This window comes from Coregonus lavaretus (genome assembly GCF_964263955.1).
Source record: "Coregonus lavaretus genome assembly, contig: HAP1_SCAFFOLD_976, whole genome shotgun sequence".
In the NCBI taxonomy this organism is placed as follows: domain Eukaryota; kingdom Metazoa; phylum Chordata; class Actinopteri; order Salmoniformes; family Salmonidae; genus Coregonus; species Coregonus lavaretus.
The window spans coordinates 76,111-99,963 of NW_028163454.1; the positions used below are offsets into that span (position 1 = coordinate 76,111).

Below are 23,853 nucleotides of genomic sequence, written 5' to 3' on the forward strand. Positions count from 1 at the left end.
TGTCTCTCTCTCTGTCTCTGTCTCTGTCTCTGTCTCTGTCTCTGTCTCTGTCTCTCTCTGTCTCTGTCTCACTCTTCTCTGTCTCTGTCTCTGTCTCCTCTCTGTCTCCTCTCTCTCTCTCTCTCTCTCTGTCTCTGTCTCTGTCTCTGTCTCTGTCTCTGTCTCTCTCTCTCTCTCTCTCTCTCTCTCTCTCTCTGTCTCTGTCTCTGTCTCTGTCTCTGTCTCTGTCTCTGTCTCTGTCTCTGTCTCTGTCTCTCTCTCTCTCTCTCTCTCTCTCTCTCTCTCTGTCTCTGTCTCTGTCTCTCTGTCTCTGTCTCTGTCTCTGTCTCTGTCTCTGTCTCTGTCTCTGTCTCCTCTCTCTCTTTCTCTCTCTCTCTCCCTCCCCCTCTCAGTGTGTCCTCAGTTCCTGGGTACCCGTGTGTTTGAGGGGTATGACCTGCGGAAGCTGGTGGACTACATCGACTGGAAGCCTTTCTTGATGTGTGGCAGCTCAGAGGGAAGTACCCTAACAGAGGGTACCCCAAGATCTTCAAGGACAAAACCGTGGGTATGTTAAGAGGCCATAGAGATGCATGTAATGCTATTGCCATTCTAGTGTTCTAATTGTATTTCTGTGGAGAAGGTGCATTCTGCCTTCCCTTCAGATCTTTCAGAAGCTTTATGTATGTGTGAACTCTGAACTCTTAGATGGCTCCAGTCAGTTTATTCCCCTTGGGAATTCTTAGTTCAAAGTCCTTCCCACATCAGCTGTGTTGTAAAATAATATTGTACCTGTGGTTGATTGACAGGTGTAATATAATATTGTACCTGTGGTTGATTTGACAGGTGTAATATAATATTGTACCTGTGGTTGATTGACTGATAGATAATAATGTAATGTTATAATGTGATATTGGACCTGTACAGGTGACGAGGCTCGGAGGGTGTTTGACGACGCTCAGCGGCTCCTCAACAGACTGATCGATAATAAGGGTCTCTGGGGGCGTGGCCTGGTGGGCTTCTGGCCCGCCCAGAGTGTAGGAGACGACATCCAGGTGTATGAACATGACGTCACACCTCGCTCCGCCACGCCCCTCGCCACCTTCTACGGACTACGCCAACAGGTGAGTAGCAGGGGAGATTTGGAACAAGGTGGGTTAGTTCATGGTGTGTGTGTGGGCTGGGTCTGTCTGTCTGTCTGTCTGTCTGTCTGTCTGTCTGTCTGTCTGTCTGTCTGTCTGTCTGTCTGTGACTGACTGACTGACTGACTGACTGACTGACTGACTGACTGACTGTCTGATCATTTTCCGTTTATAAATCAACAATAACTAGTAGGGCTGTCTCCGACTAAGAGTCTTGGTCGACCGAGAGTCATCTGTTCTTTCCACAAATCGATTGGTCTAAATGTTAAAACGTGTATTTTTAATCAGATCAACTATATTCACTGATGCTTGTCTGATGCTTTAAGCATTTTAAACTGTTTGATGAAATAATGAAGACACAGATGACTAGAGGGAGTACGACCAGCAATTGATTTGATTGGCTGCGCTGTTAACGGCGAGTGACTGTGTAAACTAGCACCCGTTGTCTCTCTCTCTCCTCCCCGTTGTCTCTCTCTCTCCTCCCCGTTGTCTCTCTCTCTCCTCCCCGTTGTCTCTCTCTCTCCTCCCCGTTGTCTCTCTCTCTCTCTCCTCCCCGTTGTCTCTCTCTCTCCTCCCCGTTGTCTCTCTCTCTCCTCCCCGTTGTCTCTCTCTCTCTCTCTTCCCCGTTGTCTCTCTCTCTCTCTCTTCCCCGTTGTCTCTCTCTCTCCTCCCCGTTGTCTCTCTCTCTCCTCCCCGTTGTCTCTCTCTCCTCCCCGTTGTCTCTCTCTCTCCTCCCCGTTGTCTCTCTCTCCTCCCCGTTGTCTCTCTCTCTCCTCCCCGTTGTCTCTCTCTCTCCTCCCCGTTGTCTCTCTCTCCTCCCCGTTGTCTCTCTCTCTCCTCCCCGTTGTCTCTCTCTCTCCTCCCCGTTGTCTCTCTCTCTCCTCCCCGTTGTCTCTCTCTCTCCTCCCCGTTGTCTCTCTCTCTCCTCCCCGTTGTCTCTCTCTCTCCTCCCCATTGTCTCTCTCTCTCCTCCCCGTTGTCTCTCTCTCTCCTCCCCGTTGTCTCTCTCTCTCCTCCCTGTTGTCTCTCTCTCTCCTCCCCGTTGTCTCTCTCTCTCCTCCCCGTTGTCTCTCTCTCTCCTCCCCGTTGTCTCTCTCTCTCCTCCCCGTTGTCTCTCTGTCTCCTCCCCGTTGTCTCTCTCTCTCCTCCCCGTTGTCTCTCTCTCTCCTCCCCGTTGTCTCTCTCTCTCCTCCCCGTTGTCTCTCTCTCTCCTCCCCGTTGTCTCTCTGTCTCCTCCCCGTTGTCTCTCTCTCTCCTCCCCGTTGTCTCTCTCTCTCCTCCCCGTTGTCTCTCTCTCTCCTCCCCGTTGTCTCTCTCTCTCCTCCCCGTTGTCTCTCTCTCTCCTCCCCGTTGTCTCTCTGTCTCCTCCCCGTTGTCTCTCTCTCTCCTCCCCGTTGTCTCTCTCTCTCCTCCCCGTTGTCTCTCTCTCTCCTCCCCGTTGTCTCTCTCTCTCCTCCCCGTTGTCTCTCTCTCTCCTCCCCGTTGTCTCTCTCTCTCCTCCCCGTTGTCTCTCTCTCTCCTCCCCGTTGTCTCTCTCTCTCCTCCCCGTTGTCTCTCTCTCTCCTCCCCGTTGTCTCTCTCTCTCCTCCCCGTTGTCTCTCTCTCTCCTCCCCGTTGTCTCTCTCTCTCCTCCCCGTTGTCTCTCTCTCTCCTCCCCGTTGTCTCTCTCTCTCCTCCCCGTTGTCTCTCTCTCTCCTCCCCGTTGTCTCTCTCTCTCCTCCCCGTTGTCTCTCTCTCTCCTCCCCGTTGTCTCTCTCTCTCTCCTCCCTGTTGTCTCTCTCTCTCCTCCCCGTTGTCTCTCTCTCTCCTCCCCGTTGTCTCTCTCTCTCCTCCCCGTTGTCTCTCTCTCTCCTCCCCGTTGTCTCTCTCTCTCCTCCCCGTTGTCTCTCTCTCTCCTCCCCGTTGTCTCTCTCTCTCCTCCCCGTTGTCTCTCTCTCTCTCCTCCCCGTTGTCTCTCTCTCTCTCCTCCCCGTTGTCTCTCTCTCTCCTCCCCGTTGTCTCTCTCTCTCCTCCCCGTTGTCTCTCTCTCTCCTCCCCGTTGTCTCTCTCTCTCTCCTCCCCGTTGTCTCTCTCTCTCCTCCCCGTTGTCTCTCTCTCTCCTCCCCGTTGTCTCTCTCTCTCCTCCCCGTTGTCTCTCTCTCTCCTCCCCGTTGTCTCTCTCTCTCCTCCCCGTTGTCTCTCTCTCTCTCCTCCCCGTTGTCTCTCTCTCTCCTCCCCGTTGTCTCTCTCTCTCCTCCCCGTTGTCTCTCTCTCTCCTCCCCGTTGTCTCTCTCTCTCTCCTCCCCGTTGTCTCTCTCTCTCCTCCCCGTTGTCTCTCTCTCTCCTCCCCGTTGTCTCTCTCTCTCCTCCCCGTTGTCTCTCTCTCTCCTCCCCGTTGTCTCTCTCTCTCCTCCACCACACATCAACAGTGTGTGTGTATAGCGCTGTCCGTGTCGCTGAAGCTGCAACAATAATTGACCGAAAAGTTCTGTTACCGAAATCCCCTCATTTGTTCAGGAAAAACATTCCCCGTTCCCTCAACCCTTGCTCTCTTTACGTGAGTGACACATGTAAGCATCGCATGCACGTGATCAATAGGGCCTGACGTGTAGCGTATCGTAATCACATCAATAAATTGGTTATAACAAACTCAGAACACCGTAACGCGTGATAGCAAAATGGATTTACAGAGGACGCGACAAACTGGAAACGGGGGTGGGGGAATGTTTACTGGTTGCTCAGGAGGTAAAGGGGAAGTCGGATGTGTGTGATAAATGTGACTAGTTGACTCATACTGGAGATCAAGAAACAGAAGGTAGACGAGGTAAGGAGGAGCTCTGCTACATATTATGTGTTCCAAACAGGTGCCGTTAGATTACCGCATAATGCTTCTGACCGTTTGGAACAACGTAAACAACACTGAATACGGTATAAGCGGACCAGAGAGTTTGTTGTAACGTGTTTTTTTTGTAAAACCTTTATTACAGCAAAGACTAAAAACTGTCGCTTTCATTCGTGAATGCAATTTCCGAAATGGAACGGTTTAGGGCCTATTTATAGTTTACGCTAATTATTCATTGGTCGCTTTATTTTATTTATTTTTAAAAAAAATTGTACTTTTTACCCCTTTTTCTCCACAATTTTTCGATTATATCCTACTGGTAGTTAAAATCTTGTACCATCGCTGCAACTCCCGTACGGACTCGGGAGAGGTGAAGGTCGAGAGCCATGCGTCCTCCAATATACAACCCTGCCAAGCCGCACTGCTTCTTGACACGCTGCTCGCTTAACCCGGAAGCCTGCCGCGCCAATGTGTCGGAGGAAACACCGTACAACTGGCGACCGTGTCAGCGTGAATGCGCCCGGGCCCGCCACAAGGAGTCGCTAGAGCGCGATGGGACAAGGACCCTACAGCCGGCCAAACCTTCCCCTAAGCCGGACGACGCTGGGGCCAATTGTGCGTTGCCTCATGGGTCTCCCGGTCGCGGCCGGCGCGCGACACATCCCGGGATCGAACCCGGATCTGTAGTGACGCCTCAAGCACCGCGCTACAGTGCCTTAGACCGCTACGCCACTCGATATGCTTGCTTGCATTACATAATATACCCATATTTAAGTTCAGTAGCACGTCTTAGACTGATGGACTGTGTCACCCCCCACGGCCTCCGCAATGGATCAGTCCACTCAGACAGGCCTCCACAATGGATCAGTCCACTCAGACAGGCCTCCACAATGGATCAGTCCACTCAGACAGGAGCCAATCAGACAGGTGTCTTGTACATATTTTTTATTTTTTTTTTTGCTACTGCTCGTCTAAAGAAATCTTGGTCGACCAAACAATGGACCAGTCCACTAAATGGGGTCAGCCCTAATAAAAACAAGCATGTGTTGTGAGATGACTGTGTGTTTGTGTCTTCCAGGCAGAGAAGGACAGTGCCAGCTCAGACCCTGTGTGTTTGTGTCTTCCAGGCAGAGAAGGACAGTGCCAGCTCAGACCCCTACTATTGCCTGTCTGATTTCGTGGCCCCGAAAGGCAGCGGCGTGTCGGACTACGTGGGGATCTTTGCTGTAGCTGTGTTTGGAGCAGAGGAGCTGAGCAAACAGTTCGAGACCCAGGGAGATGACTACAACAGCATCATGGTCAAGGCTTTGGCTGACCGTCTGGCTGAGGTATGGACTCTGTCACTATACTGACAAATGGGGAAAAAAATGTTCTTAACGTTTAAAAAATAAATAAATTGATTTACCGTTAAAAATGCATAAAATTCCAGGTGAATTCACAATGCAGCTGCTGCCAGCAAGAGGTTTTGGGTCTCACGTTGCGTCCCCTTTCAGATGGTGAAGCATTGCACCATTACCTACGAAAAAATTTGCTTAACAAGTCCACATAAAAAGTTGCATGGACTCACTCTGTGTGCAATAATAGTGTTTAACATGATTTTTTAAATAATTACCTCATCTCTGTACCCCACACATACAATTATCTTTCCCTTAGTCGAGCAGTGAATTTCAAACACAGATTAAACCACAAAGACCAGGGAGGTTTTCCAATGCCTCACAAAGGGCACCTACAGTGAGGGAAAAAAGTATTTGATCCCCTGCTGATTTTGTATGTTTGCCCACTGACAAAGAAATGATCAGTCTATAATTTTAATGGTAGGTTTATTTGAACAGTGAGACAGAATAACACAAAAAAAATCCTGAAAAACGCATGTCAAAAATGTTGATTTGCATTTTAATGAGGGGAAATATGTATTTGACCCCTCTCAATCAAAAAGATTTCTGGCTCCCAGGTGTCTTTTATACAGGTAATGAGCTGAGATTAGGAGCACACTCTTAAAGGGAGTGCTCCTAATCTCAGTTTGTTACCTGTATAAAAGACACCTGTCCACAGAAGCAATCAATCAATCAGATTCCAAACTCTCCACCATGGCCAAGACCAAAGAGCTCTCCAAGGATGTCAGGGACAAGATTGTAGACCTACACAAGGCTGGAATGGGCTACAAGACCATCGTCAAGCAACTTGGTGAAAAGGTGACAACAGTTGGTGCGATTATTCGCAAATGGAAGAAACACAAAATAACTGTCAATCTCCCTCGGCCTGGGGCTCCATGCAAGAACTCACCTCGTGGAGTGGCAATGATCATGAGAACGGTGAGGAATCAGCCCAGAACTACACGCGAGGGTCTTGTCAATGATCTCAAGGCAGCTGGGACCATAGTCACCAAGAAAACAATTGGTAACACACTACGCCGTGAAGGACTGAAATCCTGCAGCGCCCGCAAGGTCCCCCTGCTCAAGAAAGCACATATACAGGCCTGTCTGAAGTTTGCCAATGAACATCTGAATGATTCAGAGGAGAACTGGGTGAAAGTGTTGTGGTCAGATGAGACCAAAATGGAGCTCTTTGGCATCAACTCAACTCGCCGTGTTTGGAGGAGGAGGAATGCTGCCTATGACCCCAAGAACACCGTCAAACATGGAGGTGGAAACATTATGCTTTGGGGGAGTTTTTCTGCTAAGGGGACGGGTCAACTTCACCGCATCAAAGTGACGATGGACGGGGCCATGTACCGTCAAATCTTGGGTGAGAACCTCCTTCCCTCAGCCAGGGCATTGAAAATGGGTCGTGGATGGGTATTCCAGCATGACAATGACCCAAAACACACGGCCAAGGTAACAAAGGAGTGGCTCAAGAAGAAGCACATTAAGGTCCTGGAGTGGCCTAGCCAGTCTCCAGACCTTAATCCCATAGAAAATCTGTGGCGTTTAATGGCTGTGATAGGAGAAAACTGAGAATGGACCAACAACATTGTAGTTACTCCACAATACTAACCTAAATGACAGAGTGAAAAGAAGGAAACCTGTACAGAATATAAATATTCCAAAACATGCATCCTGTTTGCAACAAGGCACTAAAGTAATACTGTAAAAAATGTGGCAAAGCAATTCACTTTCTGTCCTGAATACAAAGCGTTATGTTTGGGGAAAATCCAACACAACACATCACTGAGTACCACTCTTCATATTTTAAGCATGGTGGTGGGTGCATCATGTTATGGATATGCTTGTAATCGTTAAGGACAGGGGAGTTTTTCAGGATAAAAAATAAACGGAATGGCGCTAAGTATTGGCAAAATCCTAGAGAAAAACCTGGCTCAGTCTGCTTTCCACCAGACACTGGGAGATGAATTCACCTTTCAGCAGGACAATAACCTAAAACACAAGGCCAAATCTACACTGGAGTTGCTTACCAAGAAGACAGTGAATGTTCCTGAGTGGCCTAGTTACAGTTTTGACTTAAATCTACTTGAAAATCTATGGCAAGACCTGAAAATGGTTGTCTAGCAATGATCAACAACCAACTTGACAGAGCTCGAAGAATTTAGAAAAGAATAATGGGCAGATATTGTACAATCCAGGTGTGCAAAGATCTTAGAGACTTACCCAGAAACACTCACAGCTGTAATCGCTGCCGAAGGTGCTTCTACAAAGTATTGACTCAGGGGTGTGAATACTTATGTAAATGAGATATTTCAGTATTTCATTTGTAATACATTTGCAACAATTTCAAACAAATAGTTCTCACTTTGTCATTATGCGGTATTGTGTGTCAATGGGTGAGACAAAATAAATGTAATCCATGTTTAATTGGGGCTGTAACAACAAAGTGGAATAAGTCAAAGGGGTCTGAATACTTTCTGAAGGCACTACGGCTGAGGTGTGACCACACCGTGTCTCTAAGGGGGAAAAGTAGCTTTTTACATTTAGTGACAGCGCCGGTATAGCGGAGGTAGAGACTGGGCACTATTAAAACACAATGCTGTCATAGTTACATACATACACGACAGACTGATAACTACAGCCCAATGGGAAGCCATACACGACAGACTGATAACTACAGCCCAATAGGAAGCCATACATGACAGACTGATAACTACAGTCCAATAGGAAGCCAGACACGACAGACTGATAACTACAGCCCAATAGGAAGCCAGACACGACAGACTGATAACTACAGTCCAATGGGAAGCCATACATGACAGACTGATAACTACAGTCCAATGGGAAGCCATACACGACAGACTGATAACTACAGCCCAATAGGAAGCCATACATGACAGACTGATAACTACAGCCCAATGGGAAGCCAGACACGACAGACTGATAACTACAGCCCAATGGGAAGCCAGACACGACAGACTGATAACTACAGTCCAATGGGAAGCCATACACGACAGACTGATAACTACAGCCCAATAGGAAGCCATACATGACAGACTGATAACTACAGCCCAATGGGAAGCCATACACGACAGACTGATAACTACAGCCCAATGGGAAGCCATACATGACCAGACTGATAACTACAGCCCAATGGGAAGCCATACATGACAGACTGATAACTACAGCCCAATGGGAAGCCATACACGACAGACTGATAACTACAGCCCAATAGGAAGCCATACACGACAGACTGATAACTACAGCCCAATAGGAAGCCAGACACGACAGACTGATAACTACAGCCCAATAGGAAGCCAGACACGACAGACTGATAACTACAGCCCAATGGGAAGCCATACACGACAGACTGATAACTACAGTCCAATGGGAAGCCATACACGACAGACTGATAACTACAGTCCAATGGGAAGCCATACACGACAGACTGATAACTACAGCCCAATGGGAAGCCAGACACGACAGACTGATAACTACAGCCCAATAGGAAGCCATACATGACAGACTGATAACTACAGCCCAATAGGAAGCCATACACGACAGACTGATAACTACAGCCCAATGGGAAGCCATACATGACAGACTGATAACTACAGCCCAATAGGAAGCCATACACGACAGACTGATAACTACAGTCCAATGGGAAGCCATACACGACAGACTGATAACTACAGCCCAATGGGAAGCCAGACACGACAGACTGATAACTACAGCCCAATAGGAAGCCATACATGACAGACTGATAACTACAGCCCAATAGGAAGCCATACACGACAGACTGATAACTACAGCCCAATGGGAAGCCATACATGACAGACTGATAACTACAGTCCAATAGGAAGCCATACATGACAGACTGATAACTACAGCCCAATGGGAAGCCATACATGACAGACTGATAACTACAGTCCAATAGGAAGCCATACATGACAGACTGATAACTACAGCCCAATAGGAAGCCATACACGACAGACTGATAACTACAGCCCAATAGGAAGCCAGACACGACAGACTGATAACTACAGCCCAATAGGAAGCCAGACACGACAGACTGATAACTATAGCCCAATGGGAAGCCATACACGACAGACTGATAACTACAGTCCAATGGGAAGCCATACACGACAGACTGATAACTACAGTCCAATGGGAAGCCATACACGACAGACTGATAACTACAGCCCAATGGGAAGCCAGACACGACAGACTGATAACTACAGCCCAATAGGAAGCCATACATGACAGACTGATAACTACAGCCCAATAGGAAGCCATACACGACAGACTGATAACTACAGCCCAATGGGAAGCCATACATGACAGACTGATAACTACAGCCCAATAGGAAGCCATACACGACAGACTGATAACTACAGTCCAATGGGAAGCCATACACGACAGACTGAAAACTACAGCCCAATGGGAAGCCAGACACGACAGACTGATAACTACAGCCCAATAGGAAGCCATACATGACAGACTGATAACTACAGCCCAATAGGAAGCCATACACGACAGACTGATAACTACAGCCCAATGGGAAGCCATACATGACAGACTGATAACTACAGTCCAATAGGAAGCCATACATGACAGACTGATAACTACAGCCCAATGGGAAGCCATACATGACAGACTGATAACTACAGTCCAATAGGAAGCCATACACGACAGACTGATAACTATAGCCCAATGGGAAGCCATACATGACAGACTGATAACTACAGCCCAATGGGAAGCCATACATGACAGACTGATAACTACAGCCCAATGGGAAGCCATACATGACAGACTGATAACTACAGCCCAATAGGAAGCCATACACGACAGACTGATAACTACAGCCCAATAGGAAGCAAAACATGACAGACTGATAACTACAGTCCAATGGGAAGCCATACATGACAGACTGATAACTACAGCCCAATAGGAAGCCATACATGACAGACTGATAACTACAGCCCAATAGGAAGCCAGACACGACAGACTGATAACTACAGCCCAATAGGAAGCCATACATGACAGACTGATAACTACAGCCCAATAGGAAGCCATACATGACAGACTGATAACTACAGCCCAATGGGAAGCCATACATGACAGACTGATAACTACAGTCCAATGGGAAGCCATACACGACAGACTGATAACTACAGTCCAATAGGAAGCCATACATGACAGACTGATAACTACAGCCCAATAGGAAGCCATACACGACAGACTGATAACTACAGCCCAATAGGAAGCCAGACATGACAGACTGATAACTACAGTCCAATAGGAAGCCATACATGACAGACTGATAACTACAGCCCAATGGGAAGCCAGACACGACAGACTGATAACTACAGCCCAATAGGAAGCCATACACGACAGACTGATAACTACAGTCCAATAGGAAGCCATACACGACAGACTGATAACTACAGCCCAATAGGAAGCCATACACGACAGACTGATAACTACAGCCCAATAGGAAGCCATACACGACAGACTGATAACTACAGCCCAATAGGAAGCCATACACGACAGACTGATAACTACAGCCCAATAGGAAGCCATACACGACAGACTGATAACTACAGCCCAATAGGAAGCCAGACACGACAGACTGATAACTACAGCCCAATAGGAAGCCATACACGACAGACTGATAACTACAGCCCAATAGGAAGCCATACACGACAGACTGATAACTACAGCCCAATAGGAAGCCATACACGACAGACTGATAACTACAGCCCAATGGGAAGCCATACACGACAGACTGATAACTACAGCCCAATAGGAAGCCATACACGACAGACTGATAACTACAGTCCAATAGGAAGCCATACACGACAGACTGATAACTACAGCCCAATAGGAAGCCAGACACGACAGACTGATAACTACAGCCCAATGGGAAGCCATACACGACAGACTGATAACTACAGCCCAATAGGAAGCCAGACACGACAGACTGATAACTACAGCCCAATAGGAAGCCATACACGACAGACTGATAACTACAGTCCAATAGGAAGCCATACACGACAGACTGATAACTACAGCCCAATAGGAAGCCATACACGACAGACTGATAACTACAGTCCAATAGGAAGCCATACACGACAGACTGATAACTACAGCCCAATAGGAAGCCATACACGACAGACTGATAACTACAGCCCAATAGGAAGCCAGACACGACAGACTGATAACTACAGCCCAATAGGAAGCCAGACACGACAGACTGATAACTACAGCCCAATAGGAAGCCAGACACGACAGACTGATAACTACAGCCCAATAGGAAGCCAGACACGACAGACTGATAACTACAGCCCAATAGGAAGCCAGACACGACAGACTGATAACTACAGCCCAATGGGAAGCCATACACGACAGACTGATAACTACAGCCCAATGGGAAGCCAGACACGACAGACTGATAACTACAGCCCAATAGGAAGCCAGACACGACAGACTGAAGCCAGACACGACAGACTGATAACTACAGCCCAATAGGAAGCCAGACACGACAGACTGATAACTACAGTCCAATAGGAAGCCATACACGACAGACTGATAACTACAGCCCAATAGGAAGCCAGACACGACAGACTGATAACTACAGCCCAATAGGAAGCCATACACGACAGACTGATAACTACAGCCCAATGGGAAGCCATACATGACAGACTGATATCTACAGCCCAATAGGAAGCCATACACGACAGACTGATAACTACAGCCCAATAGGAAGCCAGACACGACAGACTGATAACTACAGCCCAATGGGAAGCCATACACGACAGACTGATAACTACAGCCCAATAGGAAGCCAGACACGACAGACTGATAACTACAGCCCAATAGGAAGCCATACACGACAGACTGATAACTACAGTCCAATAGGAAGCCATACACGACAGACTGATAACTACAGCCCAATAGGAAGCCAGACACGACAGACTGATAACTACAGTCCAATAGGAAGCCATACATGACAGACTGATAACTACAGCCCAATAGGAAGCCATACACGACAGACTGATAACTACAGCCCAATAGGAAGCCAGACACGACAGACTGATAACTACAGCCCAATAGGAAGCCAGACACGACAGACTGATAACTACAGCCCAATAGGAAGCCAGACACGACAGACTGATAACTACAGCCCAATAGGAAGCCAGACACGACAGACTGATAACTACAGCCCAATGGGAAGCCATACACGACAGACTGATAACTACAGCCCAATGGGAAGCCAGACACGACAGACTGATAACTACAGCCCAATAGGAAGCCAGACACGACAGACTGATAACTACAGCCCAATAGGAAGCCAGACACGACAGACTGATAACTACAGTCCAATAGGAAGCCATACATGACAGACTGATAACTACAGCCCAATAGGAAGCCAGACACGACAGACTGATAACTACAGCCCAATAGGAAGCCAGACACGACAGACTGATAACTACAGCCCAATAGGAAGCCATACACGACAGACTGATAACTACAGCCCAATAGGAAGCCAGACACGACAGACTGATAACTACAGCCCAATAGGAAGCCAGACACGACAGACTGATAACTACAGCCCAATAGGAAGCCAGACACGACAGACTGATAACTACAGTCCAATAGGAAGCCATACATGACAGACTGATAACTACAGCCCAATAGGAAGCCAGACACGACAGACTGATAACTACAGCCCAATAGGAAGCCAGACACGACAGACTGATAACTACAGCCCAATAGGAAGCCAGACACGACAGACTGATAACTACAGCCCAATAGGAAGCCAGACACGACAGACTGATAACTACAGTCCAATAGGAAGCCAGACACGACAGACTGATAACTACAGCCCAATAGGAAGCCAGACACGACAGACTGATAACTACAGCCCAATAGGAAGCCACTAATAGGCCAGCTGAACAGTGCCATTGGAGTCCATGAGAAGCTAAAAGGTCCGTGTCTCCCCTCCACCAGGCGTTTGCTGAGGAGCTCCATGCCAGGGTGCGTAGGGAGCTGTGGGGCTATAGCGTGGAGGAGGACCTCCAGACCCAGGACATGCACAGGATCCGTTACGAGGGCATCAGGCCAGCCGCAGGATACCCCTCCCAACCCGACCACACGGAGAAGAGCGCCATGTGGACACTGGGCCAAGTGGAGGAGAGGACAGGTAGGCTCTCCTTCCATCTGCACTGATTTGGAAACAACTGGCCTTGGTGAAAGCCAGCCTAATGATGAGCTCCCACCATATTGATTCCACCGATCCTGTCATTTCCTATCAGGGCAGATGAAGGCCTAATTGAGATGGGGGCGTAGAGTAGTTTCTGCATCGTAGACTTCTTTCTGTGTTGGTAGTCTTTTATGACTGATGACCCTGGTCCTCTGTAGCTCAGCTGGTAGAGCACGGCGCTTGTAACGCCAAGGTAGTGGGTTCGATCCCCGGGACCACCCATACACAAAAATGTATGCACGCATGACTGTAAGTCGCTTTGGATAAAAGCGTCTGCTAAATGGCATATTATTATTATTATTATTATTATTATTATTATTATTATTATTATTATTATTATTATTATTATTATTGATAGCTACCCCAATCCAGCCGCTTGAGGAAGTCTGTAAATGAGGTTTTGATGAATATGTCGTCTGATGTTTTTCCAGGTATCAAGTTGACTGAGTCTCTGGCCATGACCCCAGCGGCTGCTGTCTCTGGGCTGTACTTCTCTAACCCCAAATCGACCTACTTCGCAGTGGGAAAGATCACCAAAGAACAGGTACTGGTACAGGCTCAGATGAGATTAAATTGGGGTTAATGTAACTGATTAAATACCCTGTGTGGCGCCCCCTTGGGGCCACCTCACCACACTACCTTTTTTAAAGATTTGGTGTCAGCGGTGGGATCTAACACTAAAAGAGGGCCTCACTAAATCAAATCAGATCACTAGCAGACCTGCCAACCTGCACGCATTTTGAGCTCGTAGTAAGCCGGTATGAAAAACTACCCTAAAATACGCATTGGGGTTTTTGACTCAACCGTCGGGAAGTTGGAGCTGAGCCAATCGGAGGACAAATCTCCAGCGTCGCTGTGCGGAAAACAGACATGGCGGAGAGAGCGAGGTGTTCTGCTAATACCGTTCTTCACAGAAAGTTACGTTAGACTGTTAAAGGTTAGCAGGCCTATGTTAACGAATCAGTTCTGGATCTGTCCTCTTGATATAACTGTATATCAACAGTAGGCTGCTAATTAAGCTTGGACGGTATCCAGATTGTCATACCTTCATACCGACCTTCTGCCAATCCCGGGATATTCGGTAATACCGGCACTGACCACAAGGGCCGCTGTTTTCAAACCCTACTGACACTGTAATCCGAAGGTTAGCAATACTAACAAGTACATGTAAAATCTAATAGAGAATGCTAACTAAATGCTAACGAGCGCATTGCGAACATTTTTGGACAGTTTCTGACCTAAACTATACAAGTAACTGAAAAATGCTACTCACAGTTTGCTGCACGCACAAAACAAATATTAGCCAGCAAGGCTGTTGATCCAGGAGGGGATTCTCTGCTGTTTACTAAGCGAATGCTTGATTTTGGAAGAAGCTAACCACTTAGCTAGATAGCTAACTTGCTACTAAATTAGTAAACCGAATATACAACTGCAGAGCATTTAGCACATTGTAGACAGTTAACTTAATAGTTATAAGATATCTAGCTGGCAAACATTTAGTTGTGAATTCCATCCTGTGATTAGATCACCTGGCCCATGCTGCACAACAGGGAGTGACTCCCAAGGCTCAGGTATCTCCTCGTTGTGTGCTTGTAAACAAACACCATGTGACTGGGGATTACCGTAAACTTCATAATAGTGTGACTGGGGATTACCGTAAGCTTCATAATAGTGTGACAGGTGAAATGAAGAACGCACTGTTCTTTATCTCCTAATGTATTGCACAAGTTGACTGCAGGTATTTACTTAAAAAGTAGCTACAAATATTTAAAATGTATTTTTTTTTTAAACGTCTAATTAATAGTTTCAACGGAATTGACTGTATTGAAAAACCATCCCCCGGTATACGGTATATACGGTATACTGCCCAAGCCTACTGCTAATGATGTGGTAATAGTCAGTTCACCGATGAATGGTAGCCCTAGTAGTCAGACCTGATGGATGAGGTCAGGGATGGAGACCTGATGGATGAGGTCAGGGATGGAGACCTGATGGATGAGGTCAGGGATGGAGACCTGATGGATGAGGTCAGGGATGGAGACCTGATGGATGAGGTCAGGGATGGAGACCTGATGGATGAGGTCAGGGATGGAGACCTGATGGATGAGGTCAGGGATGGAGACCTGATGGATGAGGTCAGGGATGGAGACCTGATGGATGAGGTCAGGGATGGAGACCTGAAACCAGCTCATATAGCCCCTAGTTCAGTTGTTTCATCTTCCAAATATCCTCCAGCCTGCTACACTAATATGTTGCATCCAGTAGTTGAGATCAAACTCCAGACTGCTACACTAATATGTTGCATCCAGTAGTTGAGATCAAACTCCAGACTGCTACACTAATATGTTGCATCCAGTAGTTGAGATCAAACGCCAGACTGCTGTGTTGGCTACGTTGTTTGATTATCATTTAAGACTCTAGGTTTCAGGAAATGGCAGTTACAGGTTTTTAAAAAAATGCTAAATGCTCCAATTTACTGAGGGGGAAGTTGGCTGTCCCCGTCCGGACCTCCCCCCTACCCAACCAGAGACCTACATTTACATTTACATTTTAGTCATTTAGCAGACGCTCTTATCCAGAGCGACTTACAGGAGCAATTAGGGTTAAGTGCCTTGCTTAAGGGCACATCGACAGATTTTTCACCTAGTCGGCTCGGGGATTAGAACCAGCGACCTTCCGGTTACTGGCACAACGCTCTTAACCACTAAGCTACCTGCCGCCCTACATCAGCACCGCCTTGTCAGAAAATCCAAGGGAGAGCCCTGATTGGTACATTTGAAATGTATTTCTAGTTAGCTAGTGAAGAGCAGCCAGTTACCAAGAACCCATCAGTCTATTGCCTACCCTTCGTACTGAGGCAGTCTTCTGCCAACATCATTATCAGGCTAGAAAAGGTTCATTTGTCTGTGATTTGAGCCGTGTGGGTGTCGCTACGCGCCGTCGTGAGGGTCGGGGATGCCTCCGCCGCGCTAAAGTGGGACTCATGAAAATGATTCAAGGTTGGCAGGTCTGCACTAGTCTCATCACATACTAGGGATGTCATGACATTATGCTAATGTTGTTAATGTGTGGGATGTCATGACATTACGTTCATGTTGTTAATGTGTGGTATGTCATGTCTTGACATTATGTTAATGTGTGGTATGTCTTGACATTATGTTAATGTTGTTAATGTGTGGTATGTCATGTCTTGACATTATGTTCATGTGTGGTATGTCTTGACATTACGTTCATGTTGTTAATGTGTGGTATGTCATGTCTTGACATTATGTTCATGTTGTTCATGAGTGGTATGTCTTGACATTATGTTAATGTTGTTAATGTGTGGTATGTCATGTCTTGACATTATGTTAATGTTGTTAATGTGTGGTATGTTATGTCTTGACATTATGTTAATGTGTGGTATGTCATGTCTTGACATTATGTTAATGTTGTTAATGTGTGGTATGTTATGTCTTGACATTATGTTAATGTGTGGTATGTTATGTCTTGACATTATGTTAATGTGTGGTATGTTATGTCTTGACATTATGTTAATGTGTGGTATGTTATGTCTTGACATTATGTTAATGTATGGTATGTTATGTCTTGACATTATGTTAATGTATGGTATGTTATGTCCTGACATTATGTTAATGTATGGTATGTTATGTCCTGACATTATGTTAATGTATGGTATGTTATGTCCTGACATTATGTTAATGTTGTTAATGTGTGGTATGTCATGTCCTGACATTATGTTAATGTTGTTAATGTGTGGTATGTCATGGTAATGTGTGGTATGTCATGTTAATGTGTGGTATGTCATGTCTTGACGTTATGTTAATGTTGTTAATGTGTGGTATGCCATGTTAATGTGTGGTATGTCATGTCTTGACGTTATGTTCATGTTGTTAATGTGTGGTATGTCATGTTAATGTGTGGTATGTCATGTTAATGTGTGGTATGTCATGTTAATGTGTGGTATGTCATGTCTTGACGTTATGTTAATGTTGTTAATGTGTGGTATGTCATGTTAATGTGTGGTATGTCATGTTAATGTGTGTTAATGTGTGGTATGTCATGTCTTGACGTTATGTTAATGTTGTTAATGTGTGGTATGTCATGTCTTGACATTATGTTCATGTTGTTAATGTGTGGTATGTCATGTTAATGTGTGGTATGCCATGTTAATGTGTGGTATGTCATGTTAATGTGTGGTATGCCATGTTAATGTGTGGTATGTCATGTTAATGTGTGGTATGTCATGTTAATGTGTGGTATGTCATGTTAATGTGTGGTATGCCATGTTAATGTGTGGTATGTCATGGTAATGTGTGGTATGTCATGTTAATGTGTGGTATGCCATGTTAATGTGTGGTATGTCATGTTAATGTGTGGTATGTCATGTTAATGTGTGGTATGTCATGTTAATGTGTGGTATGTCATGTTAATGTGTGGTATGTCTTGTTACCACAGGTGGAGGACTATGCTGGGAGGAAAGAGATGCCAGTGTCAGAGGTGGAACGCTGGCTGGGGCCAATCCTGGGCTACGACACTGACTGACAGTGATACTTCAACCAATCCTGGGCTACGACACTGACTGACAGTGATACTTCAACCAATCCTGGGCTTCGACACTTCTGCACCCACAACCACTACCTAGAAAACAGAGGCGCTACTCAATGGTCATGTCTAGATGGGATACAGCTTTTGTTAAATTGATGTAAAAAGTTAGAATTTATGTTAACTCTTTTCCTAACCTTAACCCAATTATCCTAACCTGCTACATTCATTCTTCTAAACCTGCTACGAAAAGTCAATTCTGAAAAAAGCTGCATCCCTTCTAGACAAAAAATGTACACTTCACGTGAATCAAGACTAAACTTGGGGGAAAAAAAATGTTTCTTTTTTTAAGGTGTGTTCAAATGGTCAGTTAAGAATTGGAGCTGGTTGTATGGTGTAACATTTTACAGGGTTTTAATATGACAGCTGTAGACAAAGTAATTTATTCTTTTTTCTGGCTATCACAATCTTAGATTTTTATAATTAAGATACATTTGAAAACTGATAATTTCAGTATTTGATTTTATCATTGGGGACATATTAGGTTCTAGAAGACCTCAGCTGTTTTATTTGAGATTGTATTTACGCTAATTAGATACAACTTGTTTACAAAATATAATTAGTAACATGGTCTTCATCACAAAATGTACACTTACTTAACACGCCATATTAACTTATAAACCTCTAAGGTACAAGTTTTTATGAACGGTTATTGGCCATACTAACTTCTAAACCGCTATGTCTTTTTGAATGGTTATTGTAAATTACGGATTTGATTGATTCTGATTGTTTCACAATTTGTCTTAAAGAAACGTGCCAAAACTATGACTGATGTTATTGATCTACCCTGAAAGTGTCCACTATTTCTGAAAATAAATAGTGATTTTTTTTGGTCAAGCTTTATGAATGTTCACAATTCTGAGATTACAATGTTTTATCTGGTACCATATGAATTATTTAGTTTAAAACTAATTGGCTCTGTGTGTCGCTCTCTCTTGATGTCTGGCTATTACTGCCCTGCTGTATTATACGATTCCAAAACAACACTAGCTACAGTACTCTTTCCAGTTTATATACTATATTGGCTGGCCTTGTATTGAAATATTGATTGATTAGTCGGTTTTTTTGATCGATATGCCTCCCATGATAAAACTAACAGCAACATTCCTGACATACCTCAAGCTAATCATATCTTAAAGAATTTGAATGACTCCAAACTGATTCTATCAACCAGAATCCCCTACCACCTTCCGTGTACTACGCCGTTCTTCAATAACAGTACATTTTTACATTTGAGTCATTTAGCAGACGCTCTTATCCAGAGCGACTTACAGTTACTGAGCGCATACATTTTTCATACTGGCCCCCCGTGGGAAGTAGTAGTGCATCTTCCTTCACCCGTTCATATTGCTGCACCATCTGTTTTCCAATGATACCGGAAGAGGGGGCACAGTGATCATCTTCAAGTCTCCGCTCACACACACCTGCACAACTCCTCCCTTTTTGAATATGTAAACCGTCCAATGAGATCGAGGCAGTACACATTGGGTTATAACACCGCTACAGGCAGCAGCATCCCTGGAGCTGCCTGCCTGCTGTCGCCTCCACACGGATACTCTGTCGGGTCTCTGTCGCGGACAGCAACTATGGCTGACGGGGGAGAAGCCGGAGAAGATGAAATCCAGTTCTTACGAACCGTAAGTGCATTGCTAAGCGATTACACTGTTGTAATATTTGGGCTGATATTGCAGTTGGTTCGGTTGTAGACGGTCTGCAGTGTGCTGCATCGTGTTAGGATCCTCCGGCTCGGTTCTGGCTGTTGCGCGGAGTTTACCGCAAGCTGCTGCGCTGAGCTGAACGCAGAGAGACCCACAATTGACAGCTTGCGTGTCATGTCGTTATTTATGACTTAATTTATTAGACTTTAGTTCACTAGATCTTGACGAATGGTGAACGTGATTCATCATGATGATGTCGTCGCATCTACAGTGCCACCTGGAAATCGCATCGTGGGTGTCAAAAGGATGGGAGCAGTACATGTAGCCTACGGATGCCGAGGTGGTAAAATAGGACAAATACAAAATAAAGAAAAACAATGATTAGATGTCACGGATTGAATTGCGGACAAGGTAGTAGCTAATATCAATGGAATAGCCTTTCCGGAGCCCTAGGCTAAACACTGAGTTTATTAACACTTTGCTCTTTCCTGTCGATTCGGCACTGCAGTCAGCTGCATGCCGTGAGATGGGCTTGACAGTCACGGTGAGGGGCGGGAGGTAGTTGTGGTGATGAATAGGACAATATATATATATTAATTTGTTCATAGCCTACTACTGCAAAAGTGTTTCAACGATGTAATCTACCTGGTCAGTGTGTCTTTATCTACGTCTAGGCTGTAATGCCAGTCCATCAGAATGTGGGAGCTGTTTTCCACGGCTGTTTGCTTGCTTAGTGCTGTAAGCTCATTTAAAAAAAAAAAAAACTTCATTTTCGCCGTCATTTGATTGGCTGCATTATTTAACATAATGACAATTGCTACCTTATAGATAGTAGCCCCCGTCCTCTCCTCTCCTCTCCTCTCCCCTCCCCTCCCCCCACCCCTCCTATCCTCTCCTCTCCTCTCCTCTCCTCTCCTCTCCTCTCCTCTCCTCTCCCCTCCTCTCCCCTAGTCTGATCTTGCAGCATCACTCCTAAGTATAATTTCTGCCTCCTGCTCTCTCTCTCTCCCTGTGTCTCAACACAAAGAATAGGATGAGAGATGTCTGTCTGTAGGCTAAACACAGTCGGGGTGGCTTCAATTCAAACCACTACAGATAGATACATACAGTATGTGCATGGAGTTGTATGGTTTGTTAAACTTTTCAATCATTGGTTTTTGTTTGACATACATTTTAAAGGGAAACATCTTGAGTATCAGCATCACTGTTATGGAATTGGCCATATGTAGGCTAGTCTGTAGTTCGGATGCGTAGTGGTAAACTAACAAACTGTGTAGAAAAAGTGACAGCATATCTGTGAGTCCCTTTCTATTCTATCAGCCATATCAACAGATCAATATGATGCTAATAAAGACATAATAGTTACCTTGCATTACCCCAAAAAGTCCTAACATTCCATATCGTATCTGTTTGTTGTGATGGTGGAACTGTACGTTTTTATTATCGTCATGGGAACGTCTTCCTTTATTATGTCTTTATCAGACGCTTTTATCCGAAGCCACTTACATGCTTTATGTACAGCTGGCCTCGGAAATGGAATCCACTCTGCTGGAGCCATGCTCTGCTGACTGAGTTACAGAGGACCAAGAGCCATGCTCTACCAACTGAGTTACAGAGGACCAAGAGCCATGCTCTACCAACTGAGTTACAGAGGACCAAGAGCCATGCTCTACTGAGTTACAGAGGACCAAGAGCCATGCTCTACTGAGTTACAGAGGACCAAGAGCCATGCTCTACTGAGTTACAGAGGACCAAGAGCCATGCTCTACTAACTGAGTTACAGAGGACCAAGAGCCATGCTCTACTGAGTTACAGAGGACCAAGAGCCATGCTCTACCAACTGAGTTACAGAGGACCCAGAGCCATGCTCTACCAACTGAGTTACAGAGGACCCAGAGCCATGCTCTACCAACTGAGTTACAGAGGACCAAGAGCCATGCTCTACTGAGTTACAGAGGACCAAGAGCCATGCTCTACTGAGTTACAGAGGACCAAGAGCCATGCTCTACTGAGTTACAGAGGACCAAGAGCCATGCTCTACTGAGTTAGAGGACCAAGAGCCATGCTCTACTGAGTTACAGAGGACCAAGAGCCATGCTCTACTGAGTTACAGAGGACCAAGAGCCATGCTCTACTGAGTTACAGAGGACCAAGAGCCATGCTCTACTGAGTTACAGAGGACCAAGAGCCATGCTCTACCAACTGAGTTACAGAGGACCAAGAGCCATGCTCTACTGAGTTACAGAGGACCAAGAGCCATGCGCTACTGAGTTACAGAGGACCAAGAGCCATGCTCTACCTACTGAGTTACAGAGGACCAAGAGCCATGCTCTACCAACTGAGTTACAGAGGACCAAGAGCCATGCTCTACCAACTGAGTTACAGAGGACCAAGAGCCATGCTCTACTGAGTTACAGAGGACCAAGAGCCATGCTCTACTGAGTTACAGAGGACCAAGAGCCATGCTCTACTTAGTTACAGAGGACCAAGAGCCATGCTCTACTGAGTTACAGAGGACCCAGAGCCATGCTCTACTAACTGAGTTACAGAGGACCAAGAGCCATGCTCTACTGAGTTACAGAGGACCCAGAGCCATGCTCTACCAACTGAGTTACAGAGGACCAAGAGCCATGCTCTACTGAGTTACAGAGGACCAAGAGCCATGCTCTACTGACTGAGTTACAGAGGACCAAGAGCCATGCTCTACTGAGTTACAGAGGACCAAGAGCCATGCTCTACTAACTGAGTTACAGAGGACCAAGAGCCATGCTCTACTGAGTTACAGAGGACCAAGAGCCATTCTCTACTGAGTTACAGAGGACCAAGAGCCATGCTCTACTGAGTTACAGAGGACCCAGAGCCATGCTCTACCAACTGAGTTACAGAGGACCAAGAGCCATGCTCTACTGAGTTACAGAGGACCAAGAGCCATGCTCTACTGAGTTACAGAGGACCAAGAGCCATGCTCTACTGAGTTACAGAGGACCAAGAGCCATGCTCTACTGAGTTACAGAGGACCAAGAGCCATGCTCTACCAACTGAGTTACAGAGGACCAAGAGCCATGCTCTACTGAGTTACAGAGGACCAAGAGCCATGCTCTACTGACTGAGTTACAGAGGACCAAGAGCCATGCTCTACTGAGTTAGAGGACCAAGAGCCATGCTCTACTGAGTTACAGAGGACCAAGAGCCATGCTCTACTGAGTTACAGAGGACCACGAGCCATGCTCTACTGAGTTACACAGGACCAAGAGCCATGCTCTACTGAGTTACAGAGGACCAAGAGCCATGCTCTACTGAGTTACAGAGGACCAAGAGCCATGCTCTACTGAGGTACAGAGGACCAAGAGCCATGCTCTACCAACTGAGTTACAGAGGACCAAGAGCCATGCTCTACTGAGTTACAGAGGACCAAGAGCCATGCTCTACTGAGTTACAGAGGACCAAGAGCCATGCTCTACTGAGTTACAGAGGACCAAGAGCCATGCTCTACTGAGTTACAGAGGACCAAGAGCCATGCTCTACCAACTGAGTTACAGAGGACCAAGAGCCATGCTCTACTGAGTTATAGAGGACCAAGAGCCATGCTCTACTGAGTTACAGAGGACCAAGAGCCATGCTCTACTGAGTTACAGAGGACCAAGAGCCATGCTCTACTGAGTTACAGAGGACCAAGAGCCATGCTCTACTGAGTTACAGAGGACCAAGAGCCATGCTCTACTGAGTTACAGAGGACCAAGAGCCATGCTCTACTGAGTTACAGAGGACCAAGAGCCATGCTCTACTAACTGAGTTACAGAGGACCAAGAGCCATGCTCTACTGAGTTACAGATGACCCAGAGCCATGCTCTACCAACTGAGTTACAGAGGACCCAGAGCCATGCTCTACCAACTGAGTTACAGAGGACCCAGAGCCATGCTCTACCAACTGAGTTACAGAGGACCAAGAGCCATGCTCTACTGAGTTACAGAGGACCAAGAGCCATGCTCTACTGAGTTA

The 23,853-nt window shown here is 46.0% G+C and overlaps 1 protein-coding gene across 1 annotated transcript in view; it reads left to right on the forward strand.

The window, feature by feature from the left end:
* The window catches only part of LOC311118130 (methionine synthase-like), an 81,997-nt gene extending 62,961 nt beyond the window's left edge, over positions 1-19,036 (forward strand). Inside the window, 7 exon segments of the mRNA XM_084192999.1 lie at positions 393-473; positions 476-547; positions 907-1,103; positions 5,070-5,270; positions 13,338-13,530; positions 14,022-14,134; positions 18,049-19,036. Coding sequence (XP_084049125.1) covers positions 393-473; positions 476-547; positions 907-1,103; positions 5,070-5,270; positions 13,338-13,530; positions 14,022-14,134; positions 18,049-18,135 — 944 coding nt within the window. The 3' untranslated portion in view covers positions 18,136-19,036.
* The last annotated feature ends 4,817 nt before the right edge of the window (positions 19,037-23,853 follow it).